The sequence below is a fragment of the Cryptotermes secundus genome, unplaced genomic scaffold (genome assembly GCF_002891405.2).
Source record: "Cryptotermes secundus unplaced genomic scaffold, Csec_1.0 scaffold275, whole genome shotgun sequence".
NCBI classification, from domain to species: domain Eukaryota; kingdom Metazoa; phylum Arthropoda; class Insecta; order Blattodea; family Kalotermitidae; genus Cryptotermes; species Cryptotermes secundus.
The window spans coordinates 143,063-169,595 of NW_019734315.1; the positions used below are offsets into that span (position 1 = coordinate 143,063).

The 26,533-nt window shown below is 40.6% G+C and overlaps 1 protein-coding gene across 1 annotated transcript in view; it reads right to left on the minus strand.

Moving 5' to 3' along the window:
- The window catches only part of LOC111868536 (homeobox protein Nkx-3.2-like), a 33,846-nt gene extending 8,549 nt beyond the window's left edge, over nucleotides 1-25,297 (minus strand). The window contains exons 1-2 of the mRNA XM_023859250.2: nucleotides 24,967-25,297; nucleotides 20,742-21,192 (exon numbers count right to left, since the gene is read on the minus strand). Of these exons, the coding sequence (XP_023715018.1) occupies nucleotides 20,742-20,904 (163 nt within the window). The 5' untranslated portion in view covers nucleotides 20,905-21,192; nucleotides 24,967-25,297. The remainder of the gene's footprint in view (nucleotides 1-20,741; nucleotides 21,193-24,966) is intronic.
- Between the last annotated feature and the right edge of the window lie 1,236 nt (nucleotides 25,298-26,533).

Consider the following 26,533-nt stretch of genomic DNA (forward strand, 5'->3'; position numbering starts at 1 on the left):
TGGCTCAGTGACCTCCTTTGGAGATATGAGGTTCTTTTACGTGCCGTAAAGCTACGACACGGGACCCACGGCTTAAAGTCCCTCCCTGAGGACTTGTTCCCTGAATTTTTCCGCCATTAAGAATTCGACGACCTCCGCCGGGTATTTGAACCCGCGTACTACGAGTCATGAAGTGGGAACGTTACCTCTAGACTACGGAGGCCGCTTAAGTAATATGTAACAAGGTTATAAGAAATAGAGAGGTGTGTGCAGGTGGATGTAGTCTTTATAACTTTTAACGTATCACTCCTGTATTTCCGTGAAGGGACTGAGAAAAACCAAACAAAGAGTAGTTTTTTCACTGACTCGATTTTCCTCCTAAATTTTGAGAGAAATACAGATGTAGAGAGCCAAATAAATATAATATATGAAAAATAAAAATATAAAGAATTAGGAAAAATTAATATGGACATACTCATATGTTAAGAGCGGATGAGAACATGCCCTTAAAAGTGTTAAACTAAGAAACTCAAGAACCTCTATGCTTCTATATAGGAAGGCCGAAGACTATTTGGAAATATGAATTTAACTGGAAAAGAAACCGTCCACAGGGCGTAATCCTTGATGTAGCAGAATAATAACAACAAAAAAAAAACCCCACCATGGATCCAGAATAGTGTATTTAAATCAAAACTTGTTTATACAAATTTATTTAATATATTGAATTTATTTGTTTACTTTGTCTAATCCAAGAAGTTGCTTTAAGTGTGTTGCTTTATATTAAGATTTACCTATGTTATTTGAAACGTTAAAACAGCTAGGAAGAACTGAAATTAAATGGAACACATCAGCTACTGGTATGGATTGATTAGGTCACGTTAATGGGCCGCCAAAGCATAACATCACGAAGAAAAACACGAAAGATATATTAGACCTCATTAGGATATTTGGTTTTGTAATGAATCCGGGAAACAATAATTGTCTATCCATGTCTTGTAACCAAGGTGTGGAACAAAATACTGATTAGAGAAATCAGTTAAATCCTTTCGAAAAAGAACAAATATTGGGAGCAATTATATTCCTAAGTTGCTTAAAGTTGGGGAATGCCTGCTGTATTCAGTCCATAAACTTTAACCTTCTATGTAATATTTGAGTTTTTTTCTCAGCGGTGACTATGAAGAATGCCGTCTTCTGGGGTGAGGTGCCGTGTAGATCTTGTGTGAACCGACGATATTTATGGCCCCCATCTTCAAGGTAAAGAAACCCGCGATCGAGGAACCAGCGTGAGTAGGTGGCAATACGTTCCACCGAAACGTCGATTAACACAAGATCTAGACGGCCCTAGATCCCATAAGACGGCACTCTTCATTTTTATTCTTCTAATTTCCTATCTAGAAACGTAAAGACTAAAGTGAGATCCATACATTACCGCTGTGTTTTACATAGCTGTGAACATGTGTCCCTCATTCTAAGGGAAGAACGCAGATGAAGAAAGTCTGAGGATTAAGTCTGAGCAGAATATATAGAACAAAGGAGGGTGAAGTAGCGTGCGGGTCAAAGGGGTTATATAATGAGTTCTGTATAATTTGTACTCTACGCTAAGTAATGGTGATTAAATCAAGGCTGATGGGGAGCGAGAGAATGAACTGCGTGCTTGCGAAATATGGGAGGAGTTTTCAAGGGTGTAATCCCGGAACCTGGAGGAAGAATCTATGTGGAATTTCTAGGCGTGGATGGGAAGATATTATGGGAGATTTTGGAGATATATAATGTGAGGATTCAGCTGACTCAGGGTAGGCTACAGTGGCGGGCTCTTGTGAAGGCTGGATCCATATAAGTCTGGGAAGATCCTACTAGCTGGCCGATTGGTAGCTTCTCAGTAGGGACTTTCATCCATTAGATAATTAATTTTGTTCGAATATACATATATACGAGTACATATATATTGTCGCGTGCCGGGAGTCCGGAAGGGATACTTCCATGAAAACGCAATAATAATGGGCCGTCGCCTAGGAATACCCAAAACAACAAACCCCTTTCCCCGGAGATGAGAGGACAACAGAGGGTTCGTTGCATGACAGCGGCCGAGACCAAAGACTCCTACATGGTGCGCTACATTCCGTCGGAGACCAGGTTATAACGGTGCAAGAAGAATTGTTACAGTGAAGAAGAAATGTCTAGGGGACGTTAGGTATAGGTGATAATAATTGTACTTGTGAATATAAAAGACTGTGTTCAGTAAATATTCGCTGAAATCCGGAAACCCACATGAATTATTGTCGCGTTACCTAGGAAACACGTGACGATATAAGCGCCAAAACCCATCTGCCCATATGTCTCACTTTGAATCTCTCAAAACATGTGTACATGTGTTCTTGTCGGAGAGGCAACCCTGGAAAATGTAATTTTGCAGCTTTTTCAATGGGGTCTATTTCAAGCCAACTACTTCTAAATTCTTCCTGAGATGCTAATGGCATCATAAAGTAAACCACAAAAAAGAATATTGTATGAGATGTAATGGAATGATTTGAATCCTCACATACGAGGACATGAAGATGTGCGGACGTAGAGTAGAGAAAACAATCTATTGACTCTTCTGGGAATCAAACCCAAGCCATCCAGCTCATAGCCCTTAATTATAGCAACTGATCTAACCCGGCTACTTATGTGGGTTACTGAAGGCAATAACTTCATTCATCCTTGTGCTGTTGTCCTGTTCTTGCAATTTCCGTTATCCTGATCGCTGAACAGAACAGCTTCACCTTTCAATGAAGTACGTTTGGAAAGAGTGTTACCAGTTCCAGCTGTTATAGCGGGAACAAGATATTTGAGACATATAAATGAATAATTACTGCTGGGTCTGTAGAGTATAGAAGGGCATTGAGCAACGACAGTTGTTATGAACATGTTGAACTGAATTACAAAGACAAATATAAGCCTGACTGAGAAATACTACAGAAAAGCTCCGTAGAGAAGGGTATAGGACTGTTATTTCTAATGCATATAATTTATGTGGGGCATGCGGTAGCGTAGTTGGTTGAGGCTAAAAGTCGAAAGGTCTCAGGATCGAATCCTGAAGAGGTGGATTTTATCAATTTGCTTAATCCTTCCAGCCGCAATATGGCCCCGTGGTCGACTCAACCTTAACAAAAATTGGTACCAGGAATATTCCTGTTGGTAAAGGGCGGCCGGCGCTTAAGGCTGACAACCTCACCGCCGTCTGTAAGCCGATTGTCTAGAAAATGTGGGAACCTTAGCATCTCACAACCCTATGGGCCTCCACGGCCTGTTACAGGGATACCTTTAACTCTATAATTTATATATTTACATTTGCTCGGTAACCATGATTTATTCTGACCGTCTTACAGTGCATACATTTATTCGCCTTACTCTTCTCTCTTGCACTAAATGTTTCAGCACTAAAGTGTCATCTTCAGGTGCTTTTCTATGTACGTCGAACTACTTCATTGCATGCCCTGTTGTCTTTATACTAAAATACACACATACCCAGCAGGCCCAGCGGTATAACACATGCAGTCACAGGAGCAAGACACAACACAAAGCACAATACACACATGAAAATAGGAAGAATACTCCGATAGAAGAAGATAGGTGTGCATGCAATTAAGTAGTTCGACGTACATAGAAAAACACCTGAAGATGGCACTTTAGTGCTGAAATATGTAGTGTAAGAGAGAAGAGTAAGGTGAATAAATGTATGCACTGTAAGACGGTCAGAATAAATCATAGACATAAATCCGTGCAACAGGACGCTAAAATATAACATTGCTCGGTAACGACAGAATCTACTGCGATCAATCAGTTGTGAGATCACAGATATCATTTTCAGAACGAAGTTGCATATTGGACAGGTGATCGTCAGTGTAACCGTACAGCCTTGCATTAAGCGGCAGTGTGATTGTCATAAGAACAAGTCTTTCTCAACTTCAGTAGCGTCAGAGTGACAGTTGAGAAAGCTGTTCTTGGACTGGCACACCGGAAATTCAGCATCACAGTTTCTGTGTGTGTTTTTCTAAATGCAGACGAGCCGGGGTACTTTTGGACGCGCGTGTGCCCGAGCCTCTGTGTGATCAACATGTCAGTCAAGCAATGTATGTGTTTTAAGAGCATTTGCCTCTGATGAACTCCACTTTACAAGGTGTGCACTTGCTTGATGTTTAAAGCGTTCGGCTCAGTTCCGCCGTCTCAGTGCAACAAGGCAATATGTTCATGGCACTCAGCAACACATTTCCTCTCTCTCTCTCTCTCTCTATGGCTTCATAGGCCTTTGTACTTTGGCCATTTTTCAACACATATACACAGTCGGTAGGACTCCTTGGACGGGGGATCAGCCCTCCGTAAGGCCGATATCTACATATGACAACATAAACACAGAATATACGCCCAAAGAAATCAATGCTATGAGTGGGATTCGAACCCACGATCCCAGCGTTCGAGAGGACGAAGGAGGAACATGACTTAGACCGCGCAGCCACTGTGACCGGCTGTCAGTAACAAATGGCCTAGACAAAATAAGAACTCCAGAAGTTACACCAAACATTAACGAGTCCTACTCGTAACTGTGCACGGTTCCCGTCTCGCACAGAGCACATGACACTTAGGTATCCATGGCTTTATGTAGTCCTTCTTGAAGAGTGCGGTAGCGTATCTTGCTATAGAGTGTCTCTTTCATGCAGTGAATATCATGGCCATACATAGAAGTCTTCATAGTTTTAATAAAAGTAAAGCTATCCCTGTAACAGGCCGTGGAGGCCTATAGGCTTGTGAGACGTCAAGGCTCCCATATTTCCTCTAGAAAATCTAATCACAATGGCGGTCACTTTTTCAGGCTTATGCACCGGTCGCCCTTTATCCCTCAGGAATATTCCTGGTACTCATTTCTGTTAGAGGCTGAGTGGATCCCAAGACCATAGTGCGGCTGGAAGGATAAGGTCAAGTGAAAAATCCGATGACCTCAACGGGAATCGAACCCGCGACCTATATTATAGTGCCTCAACCAACTACTCTGCCGCGCGTCTCCCCGTGCTCTAAGTAGCCCCCCAAAATAGAAGAGGGGAGACAATTAGCCAGCCTCGCAGCAGGCAATCTTGATGACACAACAAGAATCATTCAAGTATCGGCAGTCTTCGCCTTTCCTCCAGCTCAGAAATGGTATTAAAATGAGTAAAGTTGTTCCTGTGCTTAATTAATTAAGCACCACGCAACATAAAGACGTATGGGGGATTGAAGGTATAACTCCACCAGTCTTTACCTGAGCACTAGATGGACGTGAATGGTCAGCTTGAAGTCCGGGCTGCGTTACCCTCGGGGAAAGAGTCCACTGTCCTTTGAATAGAAGGTTGTATGGCCCCAGAACCTATTTTGAAACTGTGGAGAAGAGAAAAATTTCTTGCCGTGACGGGACTAGAACCCAGGCGATCCAGCTCGTAGCCCGTTGTTATATCGACTGAGCTATCCCAGCTCGTTCATTCATGAAGACTCTACTACGTAGGTCTAGAAAGTGCAGACAACAAATTTTCCATGTAGAGATTCAGTTTTCCTGCTGTATCTTGGGGCGAGCCGTAAACGTAACAATAAGAAACGCTAGGTGTCAGTGGATGGGCCAACAGTGACGAATCTTTTCGCTTCCTGATACCACATTTATATCAGAATTATTTACGAATTCCGTCCTCGTTTCTCCCGCATCATCCCGCGATAATTTGCATTTCATATATCCTTTCGTCAGTACAGCGACAAGGTTACTTGTTGGACGTACAAGAAATTTGGGTTCGATTCCGGGGCAAGATATTTCCTTCTTCACATTCTCCTTTCAGCCTCCTATCCAGTGGTCACCGGCGGCTGTTTCCCCGAGGGTCAAGCTGACCACACGCATTCGTTATTATAAAGTCAGTTATGCGTGGGGGTATGTCAGCACTCCCTGGCGTGTCTTCACAGTGTAGTGCTTAGTTAAGTGAAGTGCAGCTAAGCCTTTAGCTTTTTTTGAGCCTGTAGACGTATGTATATGTGGGGGCGGGGACTTAGAGGCGAGTCGGCAACGTGGATTATTTCGCCTTTCTAAAACCAAATTTAAATCCACAAAGAAGACAGCGTCCAAAGTCAGATTGCCCAGAGGTCAGAATGTAGAAGCGGAAGACAAGAAATCAACTATAAAAGCAATAACGAGGAAAATCTATGCGGGTTCCATAAATTGAGGGGGATATTTTATCCAGCTGAGGTGTCTTCTGAAGGACCCTGCCACATGGAATTCGGGAGCCCAGAACATTAACTCACTCTTAGGTGGCGTGTCACCCAGACTCATAACACGTGCCGCTTTATGAAGGTGAGCCAGAGGTTATCTCTTATTTTCACCTCATAGGGACAACTTTGCTTTAAAGGAGGTAGGATAGTTCAGTCGGTATAGTGACAGGCTACGGGCTGGGTGGCAGGGCTTCTATTCCCAGCAAGGGCATGATTATCTTCTTCTCAACAGTGTCCAGTCCGACTCTGGGGTCCACCCAGCCTCCTATCCAATGGGAACTTATAGCGTTTTCTCCGGGGTTAAAGCGGCCTAACGTGAATTTGTTTACTCACTTTCATACAGTGCTGAGATCAAGAATGGGGGAGCTGTACCTCCACTTCCCCATATGTCTTCATGGCATAGTGCTTAAATAATTAAGACCAGAAACAAGTCTATCATTTTATAGACTTTTAACTAAAAGAGGACCATTACAATTTATAGAGGAATAGAGTGTTTGGATGAAAAATAAAATTTAAGTTTTTATGAAAAGTACAAATCCATAAATTGTATATCATCATCTTCTACAAGGATCAGGCCTTTTCGCCTATTGCAATGCCAGGATTAGTCGAACTGGCGGAGTAGTCAGTCTCTCCCCCTTCTTCCTGCTGGGTGATAATGAAACAGCTTCTGCATAATTCGGTCTGTTGGCATTCTTATGATGTGCTGCTAGTCATTTCTTATATATTTCTTTTTGCCTAGATCGAATATGGTCAGTTCCTCTATAGTGTCTTCGTTTCTCTTTTCGTACCTTTTTCGACATCCTGGTAAATTTTATGTCACGTAATAGAGAGAGACTGTAGACAAGGTTTAGATTGGAAAACTGAATTTACTGAACTCTTGCGTAACGTAACTACAACTAACTACGACAGTAACGCTATTTCACACACTCTGCATTTTACTACAGCACGTACGAAGTCTCAGTCTGCTGTATCTTCACTGGTTTCTGCCTGGTAGCGGCTTCCAAAGCCGTAGCTTCCTCAGCTTCCTTTTTAATGTTCTTAATGGCCGGCGACTGTCTCACAACTCAACCATTTCTCCAACAGACTAACTCCCAGACTGTCTGCCATCTCACACCAACCTCCTATTCTTCTCACTGCAGTCTTAAGACTCTTTCATATTCGTAGCTGCTCCTCGTTATACAGCCTCAGCAGGGACCGCACAGAAAACACCGCTTCCAACTGTTCATTTGTTGTTGCGTGCTTGTCTCTTGCAGTCATTACCCAGCAACGGCTGTTGTATAGCTGCTTATTTCACTGTCGTTGCCTAACAACGCGTCCGCATGTCACAGTAATTAAATAAATAAAAGACAAACGTATTTCACTTGTTAGTTGCTAAATTATTTATAATTCATGTAATTCAAAATATTTATATATTAAGAGCCTGTAACGTCCAAGATGTCCTTTACAAAAAATTCCAGTTTTGGCCATTGTATTATTCTGAGTCTGACTGAAGAAAATCATGAACATCTGAAGGACTTTTATCAAATGGCCTTCTCAGTCCGATATACGTCACTCATCCGGATGTAGTGATCCTGGACAGGGACCAAATGGTCGATAAAGCAGCCAACTACACAATTAGGCTATTTCGTAGGAAAACAATTTTGACAGGAACGAAGTGAGACAAGAAAAATAAGCATATCATTGCACAGAGTGTGCGGCAGCAGCAGAGGGCTCGGTCATTTCTTGGAATGGAATGAGACGGTGGGCATATTTCTGTTCGTGACACAACACAATATACAAATCGCCGACCAGATGTGCAGTAATACTGAAAGGGCGATTTTAATATAAATGTGTATCTTCAATAAAGCATTTATTTCCCTACTCGTGTCGGCACCCTTACTCGTACGTTCTCCTTCACCTGCATCCCTGAATTACGCGTCTTATAGGCCCACGTACTGAATTCTCTCTCAGATAAATACGTTGTTTATCACACCGCCATTTTAGTAGGATATCTATGCGAAGATAAATATATACAATAAATAAAAAATACAGTATTCCTATAGGTTGAGACAAAATATTAACAAACAAACAAACTCCGTGATTTTAGCCCGCAAAACGAACTATACCGACCGAGCGACCGCCGCTTGTCGACGAAGTTTAGTGCCAGCTTTTGCGGATAGAGGGTGTCGCGTGGTCAGGGCAACAAATCCCCACAGCCGTTAATTTCGGTTTTCTAGACCAGAGCCGCTATTTCCTTGAAATAGCTCCTCAATTATCATCACGAGTCTGAGTGGACCCCGTTCCAGACCCACTACTTCTCAGATCTGTATCTACCGACTACTAGACCACAGAGGCGGTCATTAACACATAAGTTAAATATATCTCATTGTTCTATTTCGTCTTTGTGATTTTCAGCTTATTTGAGTCCAGCGGTTCACAAAATTACTGATTCTATAAGAATAAATTGATTTCAATTCGCTTTAAGCTATTCTTGGATAAATTTCTTCCATGACTAACAAGCCTAATTGTTCAAAATGCAAATTCATCAATGATGATTCTTGTGTTCTCCTCGAAAATCCTGCTCTCAGAATTCTGAAGAGAATGCGCGCATCATTACCTCCCCCCATTAAACATTTGTCTATGCAATCCTAATATTTCCTCACGATTATAAAATTAACATCACACCTAACTGTCAATTTACCCTTGATTTCTAAAGATTTCACACATCTCTGACTACAGATTTATGATCACAGAGCCTTGTTATTTTTCAATTATCCTACAGACGGTGTATCTTTGATAAATATGTAAACGTATTATCACGTCCCAAATACTCGTAGAAAGAAAGTCAAGAAGGCGCAAATGATGAAACATACATATATTTGTGTCCGCCTTCATATGAGTTTTCGCATGCCTGAGTAATACTGGAAGCGATTTTACTTCTGCAACATATTCGCTCATGTGCATTGAAGGCATACGCCTCCATACGCTAAATGAACGTTTTATAATTTACTGGCCGCGCCATAGCTCCAGCGGTTAGTCGCTGGCATTCCACCGGGGTGGCCCGGGTTCGAGCCCTGGTCTTCTCAAATGGGATTTGTGGTGGACAAAGTGGCACTGGGGCAGGTTTTCTCCAAGTACTTTGGTTTCCCTTGCCAATCTTCATTCCACCAAATTCTGCATCAACATAATCGCCCGGGGCAGGTACAATAGGCCAATCAGTGGCCGACGTGCCGAGTGGATCCTGCTGGACTCCACCCCCACTATGCGAATTAAAAAAAAATTAAATTTACTGCAACATATACCTAACTGCAAATACTGTGAATGGACTTCTCTCTTCTTCCTGATCAAGAAAAAAGTGAAGAACATGCACCCTGAAGGAGTGATCCATATAAGGAATTTATTAATCACAGTATGGCCAACATATCAAACAAGAAATAATCGTTTACCTTCCTTTGATACTACACGGCCCGCATAGAAAACGACGCGTAAAACAATGGTTCTATTATTGTGTGTATTCGTTGCTGCGGTAACGTTTTTACAGAGCCGTTGGCTAATAATGATCGCAGGAAACGTACGTACACAGGCACACAGACGATAGAAGGGATTTACGGAGTAAGATTGTTTCAGGCATTCGAAAGTTAACCCGGGGGGGGGGATACATAGGCACAGAGAGCCTGATCTCATAAGCCCACTTTTATTCTTTTAAAAATAAGGAAATTAGGTTAATAAAAATATTGAAATCTGCTGCATTTTTAAATATATATATTTCTTGCGTTAAATATTTATCATGGTTTCAGAATTGAATTCGGAAAAATATTCAGTTTCAAAATTTACAAATTATTTATAATGTCACGTGTTTCCTGGGCAACGCGGCAAGAAATTCTGTGGGTCTCGGATTTGGACGAATATTTATTGGAGGATCGCTCTTTGCACTCTTTACAATTATCCACACTTATAGCGACTTCGGACGTTTCCTCTTCAGTGTTACACACTCTCGCACCGCTAATCTCCGTGAAGTGTCTTCTGCTCTTCGTTCTTCGAAGCTCGCCTGGCTCCCTAGCTCTCGTCGAATACGAATTAACTGGTCTCTTGCCGAAGTTGGACTGTTATATTCTGCACTCGCGCTGAAAGGGGAACGCCTTGTCGAAGGGTTTAACTTCGCACGCGAACGAATCTACTTTTGCCGCGCGGATTCAACAATTCTGCTTCTGTTGGGTATGCAGTTTCTTATGCAGCACGCGTTCTCATTGCCCGTTGCCCAGCGATGGATGTCCTATAGTCCGGCTTTCAGGCAGCACGTCACAATATATTTCTTTAATCCAAACTTTTAATTTCCTAACACACAAGGATATTTAATAGTACCAAATTTCTGAAAATATAGGCTATCAGTTGCATTTATTTTTACTTTTGAATAATTACGGAAGCAATCCAGGGGACTGTATTGGAGATGGTAATGTAGTGTAATTGTGTACAGAGTTCGTTGCATTCAATTAAAAGCTTTATCCCACTGATATGTTGGGTTTTTGGACTTTATCCATCGTCCTGTTTTTTTTAAGATAACAAATAAAAACACGACGTTTCGGAAACTGGATCTGTTTCCGTCCTCAGGTGAAGGAAAACACCTATTCAGTTGGGTCCGTTAGAAAGAGCTAGCCTCAGTCACTGGATAAAGTGATAAAGTCCAAAAACCCAACATATCAGTGTGTTATACACCATCGTCAGAATCCTATAGTAACTACTTAAAAGCTTTATGTGTTTTTATTAATTTATATTTTTCGCCCATACTTTTTCACTCACAAGGGATTCGATATTAGCCTACCCCTAAATTATCTGAGTGAAGACAATATCACAGTTCATCAGCTTCAAGTGCTGCGTTCCATTCGATTAAATCCATGAGGCATAGGCCTTTTTCAGAAGCTAATTATAGTAGCTCAGGAGAATAAGAAATTTTTGTCTTTTCTGAAAACCGAAAGAAAATTTCCATATTCACATATGCCCCTTGCCTCCGAACCGTTTCTTGAACAAGATGAATGAGTCCAAATCCTCACAACATACTTCTTGAAGATCTATTTTAAAACTACCTTCCCTTCACGTCAGTATCTACCAAGTGATTTCTTTCCTTCAGGTCTTCCGACCAGTTAAATCATATAACTTACAATTTGCTTTCAACAATTTCATCTCGTCGATGTTAAGTGTATGGCCAGGCTCTGCTGGGTGCCAGGGTGTCGTATGCATAAGCAACTTAAGTAAAGACTATTTTGTTCCGGGATGTGAGGCTATGTAATCGTGTTGAAGTTTACTTAATCCGTCAGACCTCACGGTGTCACGTCCCAAAAGAGAGAGACCGCCGCGAGAGGCTCATAGTTATACTTAGCCGAGCTGACACACTGTGTCCAGTGCAGCAGGCCTGCTACCTGTGAGCGTAATCAAAATCACACGCGATTAAATTAAGGTCTAAGTGGCCGACAGACGGATGAAAGCGAGAGACAGCGTAGCATTTCACAGCCGTGTTTTAACAACTAATTGCTCTGTAAATATTCTTTAAGTATAAACTTCAGAAAAGATATCTCGTTTACATTCAGAGCGCTCAAACGCAATCCTTGCTAATGCTCAGCTTACCCACTCGCGAGTTCACGACCCTACGATCATGAGACGGTTGAGTGTTCCGACATCTGCCGCTGAGATGTTTTCGCACTGTGCATTTGTAGGGAACTCGACGGCCAAGCTAAGACAGCAAGAGAAATCTGGGAATTTCTGAAGCCGTTTTTCTCACATGCTTCAGGTTACGTAGTGAGACTAGCAAAAATTATGCATTAGTGATAATATAACATGATGGTCCAGTTGTATGAATATTTATTCTTGTATATTTTCCGCCTACATTAGATTTGTCCGATACATGAGTGTCAACAAATTTTCGCATTGTCGCCATCAGAATCGTCAGGCTAAATTTTTGTGCCCCTTGCAAGAACTGAGACCCCTTATAAATTATTCCGAATTTTGATAATCTCTCCTTCTCCTATCCAAGTTAAATTCCATGTCGTGAGAAACACAGTATATGGCGGAACAGTTCTATAAGCACAAATAGTTTTGTATAAAGAAGCATAGCTTCCCCCTCCTTCCAGAAAACCCCTCTGCGTCTGAGAGTTTTGCAGTACAGGTCCGCCCGGCCCTGGTCACCATGTTTATTTTCGTTGACATGCAAATTACGGATACCTATATTCGTGATCGCCGATCACGGTGGCCGCGCGTTCTAAGGCATGAACTCTCTTCGCTCGCTCGAACGCTGGGATTGTGGGTTGGAATCCCACTCAAATGCATGGATATTTGTGAGTGCGTTTATTCTGTGTTTGTGTTGTGTGTGTAGGTGGCAGCCCTGCGACGGACTGATCCCCCGTCCAAGGAATCCGACCGACTGTCTTAAAAGAGATTACGAAAATGAAGTAGAGGCTAGGGCCCAACAATGGGCTGTAGAGCCATTGATGACTGACGTATTTATGAACGCAGACGTTCTAATGCCTAAACCAGGAATCCATTAGCCATCGTCATCAGATTGAAACATAAAGACAGGTTCCGCGCTCTCGTTATGATGTTGCTCAAGTTCAAGAAAATATTACCTTACAAAAGCTGCATTGCTATTTTGATTCAGTCGCAATTAAAATTTCATGATTCCTTTTCTAATACAGAAAGAGCCGAATACTATCTGGAAACCCATCAAACATCTAAAAAAACCCAAGACACAGATACATCCTATGAGAAATTAAATGGAGCCGCAAACATTGTGGGCAAGAAGTGATGAAGAAAAAGCAGCTATGTTCTCTGAATATCTTGCTACAGTTTTTACACCATATGATGACCATACTGATAAAGGAATAGAAAGACAAATATCATCAGCATTATACTAGAAATAAAATTTTTCACAGTTAAAGAAGTGCAAAACGAAATAGCACTCCTAAATTCAAGAAAAGCACCTGGCATTGACGAAGAGACTCCCATAATGTTAAAAGAAATGTCAAGAAAAGGATTAGTACTCCTCACATATATATTTACTGCTATTCTCAAACATAAATAGTGGCCAAATCAGCTAAGAACAGCAGAAATAATCCGGATCCCCAAACCAGGCAAAAATCCTAATAGTGTGTCATCCTAACGTCTTATAAGTTTATTACCCATCATATCTAAGCTCCTCGAAAGACTTCTCTTAAAGAGAATAAGGTCCGACCCAAATACAGAAGAATGGATACCATCACATCAATTTGGTTTTAGAGAAAACCACTCCACTGTACACCAGATACATAGAATAACACACAAAATACACCAAGCAATAGAAAATAAAGAATACTGCACATCGCTCTTCCTCGATGCAAGTCAAGCGTCTGATAAGGTATGGTATCCAGAACTGCTGTACAAAATCAAAAACTATCTGCCCATCACTTATTTCCACTTACTAAAATCCTGTATAAATGGCAGAGAGTTCAGAACGAGAATAAATGATAGTATATCTAACAATTTTGCAATAAAATCAGGTGTACCACAAGGCAGTGTCTTAGGCCCACTACTTTATTTACTGTATACAGCAGACCTACCAGCCAATGCCAACACAACAATGGGCACATTTGCGGATGATACCGTGATCCTCTCAGCCAACACAGATCCAGCAATAGCTAGCTTCACTTTGCAAAATCATCTAAATCAAATACAAGAGTGGACAAATACATGGAAAATAAAAATCAACGAAACCAAGTCAGTGCAAGTAAACTTCAGTCTAAGAAGAGAACAATGTCCTGCAGTTTTCTTTAATAACATACAAATACCTGAATCACCCAGCACAAAATACTTAGGTATTCATCTAGACAAGCGTCTAACCTGGAAGGAACACAGTACTAAAAAACGCAAACAGATTGATTTAAAAATCAAAGATAAGCATTGGTTAACTGGAAGAAATTAAAAGCTCTCATTAGACAACAAAATCTTACTTTACAAACAATAATAAAACTAATTTGGGTATATGGAGTGGAAATATGGGGATCTGCTAGCAAAACCAATATTTCCATAATCCAAAGATGTCAGTCAAAGATACCACGTATGATTATTAACGCCCCATGGTATGTTTCCAGTATAACACTCCATGAAGACCTGAAAGTGCCGCTAGTGAAGGAAGTCATAAAAGGGAAAAGCACAAGATACCACAACAAAACAGAAGGACATGAGAACGTACTAATGCAACCGCTACTGGAACCGCACAATGGGCGAAGACTAAAAAGGAATTGGCCAGGCGACCTGAGAGAGGGTTATCGACGACTTATCGCTGGATAAGCCCTCTCCACGTCACGGGAAATACTACAGCTAATTAGCTTATAGAATCAAATGTAATTCTGATTGCTAATTTTATGTATATAAAAAAGAAACAGCCGTGATATTGCAGTTCACATTCAGGATATCGCAAGGCTGCCATGTTGGTACCATTTATGATAAGATATTGAGTGCTGCGAGAAGATTTCCTTTCTTATGATATTCTAGAACTTACAGCGGATTTGTACCAAAAGCTTTAGTATATTCAATAAAAGCGAAGAAAATCGGCACGTAGAACTGCAGAAACTCCTTCATGATACTTTTCAGTACACAGGAATGAATATTAATAGCCCACGCCTGTATTAACATAATGTATGCCGCCCAACCGCGAACCACCGATCACAACGGCGGTGCGGTCTAGGGCATGAACCGTCTCGGCCCTCTCGAACACTGGGATTGTGGGTTCTAATCCCACTTGAGGAATGGCTGTCTGTGTGCTGTTATTCTGTGTTTGTGTTGTTTTGTGTGTACGTGCCTTGCGACGGGCTGATCCCCCGTCAAAGGAATCCTACCGACTTCATATAGATTAAGAAACTGAAAAGGCGGCCAAGGTACACAAGGGTTATAGAGCCATAGATGGATGGACGGTTGGAAGGACGGACGGATGGATGGATAGATAGATAAGTAGGTACCGCAGAACCTGTAGTACCGAAAAGGCAGCATTGAATGCTCTGTTAATTACACACAGTACTTGAAATAATTTCTTAAAAGAACAACCAATACATGAAGGTTTCTTATGCGTAACCTGTTGTGAAACTCTAAAATAATGCTCTGAAAGACATCATTATGTTATGCTTGAATTTCGTGTAAAAACGGGTGCATTCATTCGTCAAAGATTATTTATGAAGGATCCTATATCTTCTATTCACGAGGCTCTTCCCCTGCATAAAAAAGATTATTTTGTCTTGTTTTAAAAGAAATTTTGAGGTAACTAAACATCTGTTGAGGGAATTTCATATCAAACAAGCGTCTCTGGCTCTCTGTAGATCCTTTGTACGAGGGAGCCATGAGGAGCCATGGCTGTTCACTCACTCTTACTTACAATTTGCCGAAGCAACATTTATTGTTGTAAATTAAAACGCAACTAACTCAGAGAAGCTGATAATCTCTCTATTTTCAAAACATGGAACATTAAGGCCAGTTACTTTGTTCAAACAAGTGAGAAAACGGGACCTATTCTGAGCCAGAAGAAACCACTCCATAAAAGTATAATAAATCATCCCATCTGTACTTGAATACCCGAAATAATATATTTTTTCAGGATTTCTTATGAAAATTTTTGTGTGCATTCCTCTTCATCTACAGATTAAAAAATTTAAGGGTGAAGCTATCCGTGTAATAGATCATGAAGGCCGATAGGGTTGTGAGACGTCGAGGCTCCCATATCTTGTAGACAATCGGCTCATAGATGGTGGAAAATTGTCAGCCTTACACCCCGGTCACCCTTTACCCCCCGGGAAGATTTCTGGTACCCATTTCTCTTAGAGGTTGAGTCGACCCGAGGTCCATAGTGCGGCTGGAAGGGTTAGGCCAATTGAAAATATATCTATCTCATCGGGACTCGAACCCGCGACCTTCCGGCTTGTGGCATAGTGCCTCAACCAATTGCGCTACCAAGTGCCCCGTATAGAGAATAAAGCATTATTAGTATTTCTTTGATAACATGAGAAGTTCGTAGTTGTTGTAGAGATCTTTGAAGTAATTATATTGACTGGCAACAAAGTCTGATATAATTAAATAAAGAACAAGGTCTTCTCTGCATTGCTGTTTTAATATCCATTTGTAACTATTTTAATACAAATTGATGGAATGTTAGTTGAAATATGAATGTATAAGGGGTGGGCCTTCTCGGCCCTTGCACCTCGACCTACAGCGATCTACGTATTGTGCTTTCAGTTGAAATAAATATGTGCCTTCACTAGCATCGACTCTAGATATAATCAGAAGTAGTGCGAAAAGTGTTTCATCCAGTTAGAACACTGTAGAAGATTGGTTAACCTTTATATAGCTACAAAATTTAAAATTTGTATCTCCAAACCTTCTGAAACGTTTACGGAGGCAGACTCCTCGCCCTCCTTATAATCATGCATATTAATAAAGTTTAAGTTCAATTTCAGAGTTATAGACTTTTAGATTGTAAAGGTATGTGGATTTTAGTAGACAATTATAATTAATGGATTCTAAAAGATTCTGACGATGTTGTATAACGCTCAAAATTACTGGGTTTTCGGACTTTTGTCCATCGTCTGGTATTCTAAAAACTAGAAAAAAACAATTTTTCGTAATGAGCTTAGCTCTTTCTAAGAGACTCAACCGGGTAGGTATCTCCTCCTTCACATGAGGACGGAAACAGATCCAGTTCCCGAAACGTTCTTTTTCTAGCGTTTTAGAATACCGGACGATGGACAAAGTCCGAAAACCCAGTAATTCTGTGAGATATAATTAGGTAAATGTTATTATTGTATTGTGGCTAATTTACTCCATGCAAGAACTGTTGAGTACAGAAACAGCCGCTGCTAAGTAATACACGCACGCAACAATATAACAACCCGCTTCTAGGCAACGACTCCGCAAACATTGTCGCTACAACGAACACAAGGCAACAGCAGAAGAACTGCCGTTTCAATATTACGGCCCGTAAACACCTTTCTCCGTAATGATGTGAAAACAGTAGGGAGTCCATTGTTATAAAGATACGCGCCGAGACTGGTTGCTAGGCAATTGCGTTGTAAACACGCCTCTACAAGAATATAAAAGGTTTTCTATCTGGTCCGTTCCGAAGGAAATCTTGAGAGTGTAAGAACTAAGTGCAGTTACAACTCGTCAATATCCAATAAATCGATTCGCCAATCCAAACCCTTCTACAAGTCACTAAAACACGTGACAATATATTTATTTCTCAAGAAAATGTCCGGGCCTAACAGTCGTAGTAAGGGAAATTTTTTTACCATTAAGATAAAGAGGTCGGAGTTTTGTGACATGTACAGATTATATACTATTGTTAGGATATGCTGCAACTGATTTGGCATTTAGATCGGCTGACAAAGGAATGAAATGTATACAGAATTTCAGCTTGAAAAATTATTTCAAAAGGGCTACTTGGTAGACCTAGAAGGGAATGGGGATGTGAGAGTTTCAGGCAGATAAGTTGGTTAAGAATGGAGGTGGGAGCATGAGATTATCCTGTATAGTGTTTTCTATCATCTAGCAGTTCTGAACCTTCGGAGTCCCTACTAATTATGTGTTGATTATTATTGATATTGTTACTGCACATGGCCAAGTATTATAGGCCTATTGTAATTTGTCTTGCAGGCACAATAGATCTTAAAAATATGTAACCAGTCTAAAATGTTCTTAGGGTTGAGAGAGTAAAGGATAATGTAGAACCTTTACAGTGAAGAACTTATAATTAATGTCGTCATCATCATCATTGTCCAGAATTACCGGGTTCTTGGACTTTTTCTATCGTCCGGAATTCTAGGAAATTACTATTATTATTTTTATTATCATTATTATTATTATTTTACTTATTGGATTTTTATTATTATCTAACTTGCCTTGTTATACATTTTGTCTTTTTGTGTATGTTCCCTTTTTTGCTCGCGGTTAGTTTTTAATTTGCTTTTGGGCTATTCGTTAAGCGCGTGAATAAATAAAGAATTGAACTCAATAATATACATTGTACTGTTTCTGTAATCGGCCTTGTAACTGTTGACTCCACATGTAAACAACAAATAATTGAATTGAATTATTGTACAAATTCCATATGAAGGTCTCAAATATAAAAGCAAAATGATGGTTTATTTCCAAGAAATTTTGTGAGGTCAGAATTAATGGAAGAGGGAAATTAGTAAAAAAAGTTATACGAACGTAAATATTGCAAGATATAGACCTGTTGCTAAGTAATGACTCGGTAAGCAACGCCCGCTGTTAGGCAACAGATACCTAGCAAAGCAACAATTGAATTACAACAATGAGAAGCGGTGTTTTCTACGCGATCCATGTAGAAGTATTATAGGTAGGACAGGTGTATAATTTAGTAGTTGAGTTTAATCAATCAGAAGATTAGGAGGTTAGTGTGAGATGGCCGCCAGCCTGAGAGTCAGTTGTGAGACATTCCCCAGCCTGTAAGGACCTAAGCAGAGTACATTGTTAGGATCCGTTACCAGGAAACGGCTAGTAAAAACTAACTGAGAAGACTAAGTATATCATGTAGCGAGAAGACGAGTGCATGAGTTAGAGAGAGAGAGTTGTAATTATAGTTACAGTCTCTAAGTGGTAAATAAATCCAATTACAATCCAAACCCTGACTGTAGTCACGCCATACGCGTGATAATATTATTATTTTATTATTATTTGAGGGGGTGGGTTTCCCCATGCACCGCGACCAGTGGTCTTTTGTACGTCCCCCTGTGATATTCTACCAGTCTCTATACCCAACCGATACTGGTGCGTGCCATCAGTCCCGACTCAGCCAGCGAGTTCGGCCTCTACTGGCTCAGCGGTATCTAGATGCTTCCCCCATCTACCAGAGGCGTTAGAGACTATTGTTGGGCGGGAAACGTCCTTGTAATTTGGCTCAGAGACCTCCTTGAGGCATGAGGTTCTTTTATGTACCGTAAAGCTACGACACGGGACCCACGGCTTAAAGTCCCTCCCGGAGGACTTGTTCCCTGAATTTTTCCGCCCTTAAAAATTCCACGACCTCCGCCGGGTTTGAACCCGCGTACCTTGAGTCATGAGGTTGGAACGTTACCCCTAGACTACGGAGGCCGCTACGCGTGATAATAACTTGGATGTGCATAATAAATGAAAGCCGAGATTCAAATCACCGAAGTCATTTATAGAAGAGAGCCTTGTTGCACAAAAATGAAACTTTCAGAGAGACGGAAAAGAAAACAGACTCTGAGGAGTGAAATGGGTAGCGGAGTCGAATTGTTTCATCTCTCCTGTCTGATGCAATGATGGCAATTCGTAGTATTTTAATTCCACAGCTTTCTCACATCCTTAAGGAGCAACTAATTAGAATGCATTCCATAGGGACTAGCCCCATGGAACAAGGTTCTTCTTAAGAAGCTACCGTTCACGCAGATGGTCAAGAGCTTCCTTACAATTGTGAGACCCCGAGATTCGTTGCCTTTCTTACAAAATCCTACTAGTTCATATCCAGAGCCAGACGATCCACACAGCATCACCATACACACACTTGTCTCTCGATCTGTAAGATACGTTGCACTGCAAATTACTTGCATCTCCCATCTCATCCTCCTTGAGATGATCATCCTAATAATTTAAGAATTTTCTGGTTATGCACAATTCTCCACCCTTGTGTTATTTATTTGTTTCCTTATTTATATTCTATTTTAGTACGCTAAGTATCTCGGACTGCCGGTCACGGTAGCCGAGCGGTCTAAGGCATGCACTGTCTTCGCTCGCTCGGAAGCCGGGATCGTGGGTTCGAATCCCACTCAGGGCATGGATGTTTGTGTGCGTTTTTCTGTGTTTGTCTACAGATAGAGGCCTTGCGACGAGCTGATCACTCGCCCAAGGAGTCCTACCGAATGTGTAAGATCTAGTAAACCGAAGTGAAACGGAGAGTTTCATGGAGGTAGGCCTAGGCCNCAAGGAGTCCTACCGTATGTGTAAGATCTAGAAAAACCGAAGTGAACGGAGTTCATGTAGGTAGGCCTAGGCCCACTGGGGCTGTAGTGCCAAGGAAAAAAAAATACCTCGGACTATGTAATTTCGAATGATAGGATAATTAATGTTCAATGAACTGGAATTGATGTCGAAGGAAGTGTTTGTAGCCTAAGTCTTTCAGCCACAAACTACAAACTAGGTCCAGATATCTATCTCAGGATTCTGTCCTCAAATGTCATCGCTTTATACATCTAACATTCAGTCCAAATAAAAGAACGTATAACATTTAAAGGGTGGATGATTGATGAATGATGAATCTGAAAGAATACGGAAGGAAATGTTCGTGACGTTATTTGTTCATCCTCACGTTCCTCTCTCTGTTACTCTGCTGTTTTTCTTAGCATCTTGTTCTCAAACGCCATCAGTCTACACACCTGCAGGTCCAAATGTTAGACGTATATGGCATTAAAACGTTAATCTTGTGTAACGACTCCGAAGATCATTGTTCACAGAATAAATACGATAGGCTTACTTACCGTGTAACTTGCCGGCCGGTTTGCGAGTCATATCCAGAGCCTGATCCTGCGCCTGCGCTCTCTCAAGAGTTTCCTGACCGCGAGTCATCAAAATGTCTGCTATAGAAAATGGAGTCACAGAGGTCAGTGAATTGCTGCACGGGATCCTTACCAATTGTTCCATTGTCGATGTCTATGATTTCACACGAAATTTCACCAAACAATGTAATATTTATATTTCAGTCCATGGAAATATTCCAGTTTGCTTTCATGGCTTTGGAATTCCTGCTCTTTATTCTCTATCAGACATTCTTAATTCTTTCTGGAACTCGGTTTATACGGGATAATATTGCATTCACGTGTAGCAAGAGTAGGGTCATTTCATCTCAGGCTACATCCGGATCTTCAATCTCCATGCTGCATCTATTATTTCTGTAGACAAGGTTCCTCAGTGTCCACCCCTCTATGAGACCTGAAAGAAAATGAAACATGAAGTAATACTGTGTAAACACTGTTAGATGATATAGTAAGTTATGCTTATGGGCAGACCCAATGGACAGAATTCTTCAACCTAACTGTTGCCAAGCAGAATAGCCCGTCTTGAGAAGCTGATGATCCCTCAGCTGGTCAAAAATTTCCAAGACTCTTATGGGTGTGTTTCACTGTCTTGTTGATCATCAATCTATTTCAAAGCCAGTTGAATCTAGTCTACATTCACAAAACACAATTTAGATCTGTCTTAGTATTATCCTGTCAACACCTGGATCTACCTGGTGGTCTATGTCCCTTAGGGTAAAACTAAAGTTGTCCCTATCCTTAACTAATTAAGCACACGCCATGAAGGCGTATGGAAGAGTGGATGTATAAATGCACATTTTCTTAACACCGGCTCTAGTTGGAGGTGAGTGGTCAGCTTCACGCCCTCGCAGCTTTACCCCAAGGGCAATAATCCCGGGTACCCATTGGATAGGAGGCTGGGTGGACCCTAAAGCCTGTCTGAACAACGCGGAGAGGAGAAAAAGCCTCGCCCCTACCGGGACTCAGTTTCCGACACCTCGGCCGTCCAGCGTTAATGCTCGTCACTGTTTGGCCCACACCCCTGCCAGAATACTTGCTCAAGCGAAGGCGCCCTCAGAACCATAAGAACCCAGTTAGTTACTTCATGTGATGTTTGAAGTCCTCAGGCCGGTGATTTTAATGAATGTTATCTTCTGGATGTTTCACGTAATCCGGTAAATGTTCGCAGACGTTTTGGAGGAAGAGGGGTCGAAGTAAGTATCAGACAGGAAGCTTACTGTGTTTGCTGCTTGTTTGTGCGGCACGCAATTCATTTCTGAAGACGAGGCAGTACTTTCCTCCTAAACGTCGGTAAACTTCTACCAGAATTCACGGCATCTTCTAAGTCAGAATTATTCAATGGTACCACATTCTTCCACTAACATAGTTTTTAATTTCACTTCCTGTCTAATGATTTGGGATAGCTCAGTCGGTATAACGACGGCCTATGGGCTGGAAGGACGGGGTTCGATTCCCGACAGGCGTAAAATATCCCCCACCTCCACATCGTCCACTCCGGCTCTGGGGCCCACCTAGTCTCATATAAAATGGGTACAGGGGCTCTTTCCCTGGGGATAAAAGGCCCTTAACATAAAGTTGAGCACTCACCTTCATCTAGTGCCGAGGTCAAGAATAGTGGAGGTATACCGCCACGCCTCATTACGTCTTTAAGACATAGCGATTAATAACTTAAGCACAGGAACAGCTTTGTCTTTGCTGATGGTCTAGTTCATTTTGGCCTATAGGCAGAATATACTTCCCTCGAATGATAGTCAAGTCAACTATTAGGTCTTTTTTTCTCAAAAGAGAAACATACAATCGTTTTCTGGTTCTGAGCCACGCTTGAGCAATCCGCTTTCCTGTTCTCCCACTGAATGTAAAATGTTTGCAATTCTCCTTGCACCACAGTATCTTCAGTGAAAGTTTTGGGGTATTATTTCAGGTTCGCGTCACTGAGCTCATGCACGTGCTAATAGAACACAGCCTATGATTGCTGAACATAAGAAATAGGGTTCCCTTAAACTTCTCAGAATACTGTGAACATTATTATGAGCAAACTTTCGGAGTATTAGTTTACGTTTGCGTAACTTACTTACGTCTCAACGATCATAAGACATTTAGAAGAAGAATGAAGAAGACACGAATGTCAAGCAAACATGACCCCAATTCAGAGAGAACAATTGAGAGATTCCGGAACTACGTCACTCCAGAATTGCGGCTATTCTTCGTGAGATTGAAGCTAAAGTATTTTATATGTTGGCACCCTTATTCGTGTTTTGATTGAGGAGCCTAATGGGACGAAACCACTAGCAAAACCTAGTTTAGTGTTAAGAGTGATATACAGAATGAATGGATACCATAGATGGTAGGAATTCATGATTATAGCGATGCAATTGCAAATTCAACAACAAAAGTTAATTTATAAATATGTATATAATTCTCATCTCTCAATCTGTACCACAGAGTTAGGTCAGTAAGCACTGGGTAACTTAGAACTTTCGTCAACCAATGAATTAAGTAGCTCGAGATACGTAATTACTAATTATATAATGTAACCGTAGGGTAATTCGGGATTTGTGAACGCGGTTATGAACCTTCCTATTCCAAGGAAGTCGGGTAATTTCTTTACTAGTTGGGCTGTCATTTCTTTATTAAGAAACACTGCTCCAGGACATTATTAAGTACTTATACTAAGCAAATGAACGCTGCTGTTCTGTTTCAGTAATCGACTTTCGAACTAACCAATTCTGTGATACCAGAAGCCCAGAGTTTCGACACCGAGACCAGCCACTCTAAGTTTCTTAGATTTCACATCATCAAGAGCAGATATACTAAGTGACGTGTATACGTATATACTACGTATATCATGATGTTTTCAATTTAGTATTTTTATTTATTCTTTTAAACTCTGGTCGTTTTTAGATACAAATATTTCTATGATAACTATTGTTTCCAAAGATTTAAAATTTTTGTTCTTCTTTAAAAAAAAGACCCCACTTCAAAACCAAAGAAATAGTAGAGAAATTTTTATATTTAGGATAGATCTCACTTTTATTACAACAAAGAACGAGCAAAGAATAGGGAAACACCAGATAGGCATCTTATTGTTAGCTCAGTGTTCTTGTTTCCTTAACTGGTCCTCTTATATCCTACGGTGTCGAGTTTCTTTTTTTTTTTAATTTTGATCATTTTACAGACGGTAGGACTCCTTGGATGAGTGATCAGCTCTTTGCAAGGCCGCTACCTAAACACAGGATAACACAAAAACAGAATATACAAATACACACCCCAAACATCCATGTCTTGTGTGGGATTCGAAACCACGATCTCAGCTTACGAGCGAGCAAAGACAGTACATGCCCTAGACCACTCGGCTACCGTGACCGGCAAAACAATTTTTCCATAAACCTTAAACATGTCACACATAAATAAACCTTTTTCTTTTTATTTTTTTTAATCTATGTAATAAACTTATGGCGGGTATGGAGAATATATGCATCTCTATGTCGGAAGTTCGTATATTTCATCTCGGGCTACTTCACAATTTTGGGCAGAGGTAAGTTTACCAGTTCAAGTTCGGTTAATGTCAATCCAATATGACCCACGTGGAATTTATGTCAGACTTCACGACTTCTCCCGACTAACTGAATAACTTCTCAAGAAGGAATATATTTCTAGAATTTATTCTTAATGCGCTATAAGACGAGTGTTAATATGTAATTGTGAATTAATTTGGCTTCCTCATTAGCAGGTTTTGAAGCATAGATCTGCATCAGATTTCGCAATATAAAGTATTTGGTAGTCTAGCCTATTTATGTTCCTGTAACACCGAACTGAAGCTAGGCGTATCAATGTAACATTTCTCTTGCCACATGCACATAAAGAAATCATTTAAAACATTTTTGGTTGAACGTCGCCGTCGAGCTGTTATGATTCCTGCTTTGTATCTGAGGGATCGCAGGTTCGATTTCGGTCCGAAATCGTACGATCCTGTGCCAAATCATTTTCCTCAGTTCTGTGAGGAAGTTTATGGGGACAGTATCTAAAACTGGGAATAATAATTTCATGATATGTTCATTTTAATTTAAATTTTGTAGCCATGCTCTCTTTCGGTTTTATACTGAAAGGGTTATTTTATAATAGTAAGTGTAAAAACATAAACATTGTGTGAATAGAGACAGATACATACCTAGCACTGAAACAGACCCAGGCACTTTTCATTTCATCCGCTACAAATAAAAATCCACACGTCTGCACGATACCATGAGGATAAACAAACTTGTATCGTGGCTATTAAGTCCACATTTGAAGATACTGATAATCGCCGATGTCGTTTAGATTTCTTGGAAAACAAAATTATCCCTGCTCTACTGTCATGTATTCAGTTTCGCAACATTTTGTTCGAAATACCTTTAATTCGCTTACAATAGTAAAACACTGCTACAGAGGTAAAGAAGTCACAAAACCTGAAGGTAGGTTTTTCACTACACTCGCATGAGATCGGATAAACTAACCTTGTCTTCTGATGAAACTAAAATGATCTTTTCAGCCAAGTTAGCGCGACTCAAGAGTTAGTTAAGAGGGAGGAGCCCATGTGCTCGCTCATCCCCATACACTACGTCGCTCACTCCATACAGAGCAAGAGTGGCATATTGTCACTCTGGAGTCCTAGATGTGTTCATGTTGCCTGAGCGAGTCTTTCCCTCCTCACGAATAGAGGTCAAACACTTGAACCTCTCGTCGTGATTGCCACACTTATTTTAGAGACTAATTTTCCATATGTACTATCCCAGTTGAACGAATCTGACATGTAGTTTTCTCCTACAAAATAACTGTAGAATATACTTTGGAATATACTGCTAGGTATATTTTAAGATACATTTTAAAATATGCTTTGTATATTCAATATGTGCTTTGAGATGTACTTTAAATATGCAATATATGATTTAATTATAGAAGACACACTTTAAAATATAATTTAAATATAAAATATATACTTTAAAATATATCTTAAATACGCTTTATTTATATAAGAAATAATTTAAGATCTTTAAAATACATTTCAATATAAAAGATACACTTTAAAATTTAGATATACTTTAAAACGCCCTTCAGAAATATGTACCATGTAGCAAGAATCCATCCAAACGTATACAGACCGGATTGCCTACAGATCTATTCTACACAATAATAATATGCGTTCTAATATAGGAATAATGTCTGGAATACATATCGAATTATCGTTCTGAAGACAGGCTTCAGTTGCGCAGTGCGAAGTAGGTTATACCGGTGTCAAGGAGGTGCACATGATAACCAGTTACAATTTGGGATATCGATGTACGATAAGGGGACCGTGGAAATAGCTAATAGACAGTGGACACATCTTACCAGGAAACTGAAAGGAAATACGCCAATTAGGCCAATAGAATTCAGATTTAATGAAGAGGAAGAAAGATTTACGTAATGACACTGCTCATAATCTGTAGCCTATTTCTCGCCATATATCATTAGGACAATAAAATTAAGAGCCAAGTGGGACATAGAGTATACGTGGAAGAAGTGAGAAGAGCACTCGGAAAACATGAAAGAAACAATGCTGAATGCAGTCTTCTGGGATGTGGCGTCTTGTAGAACTGCACGGCGCCACATCCCAGAAGACGGCATTCTTCATAGTCACCGCCGTGAAACCCTCAAATCTTACATGAAAGAAACAGATTACTTACGAGACACGGGTGTTGTTCAAGTAATATTAAAAT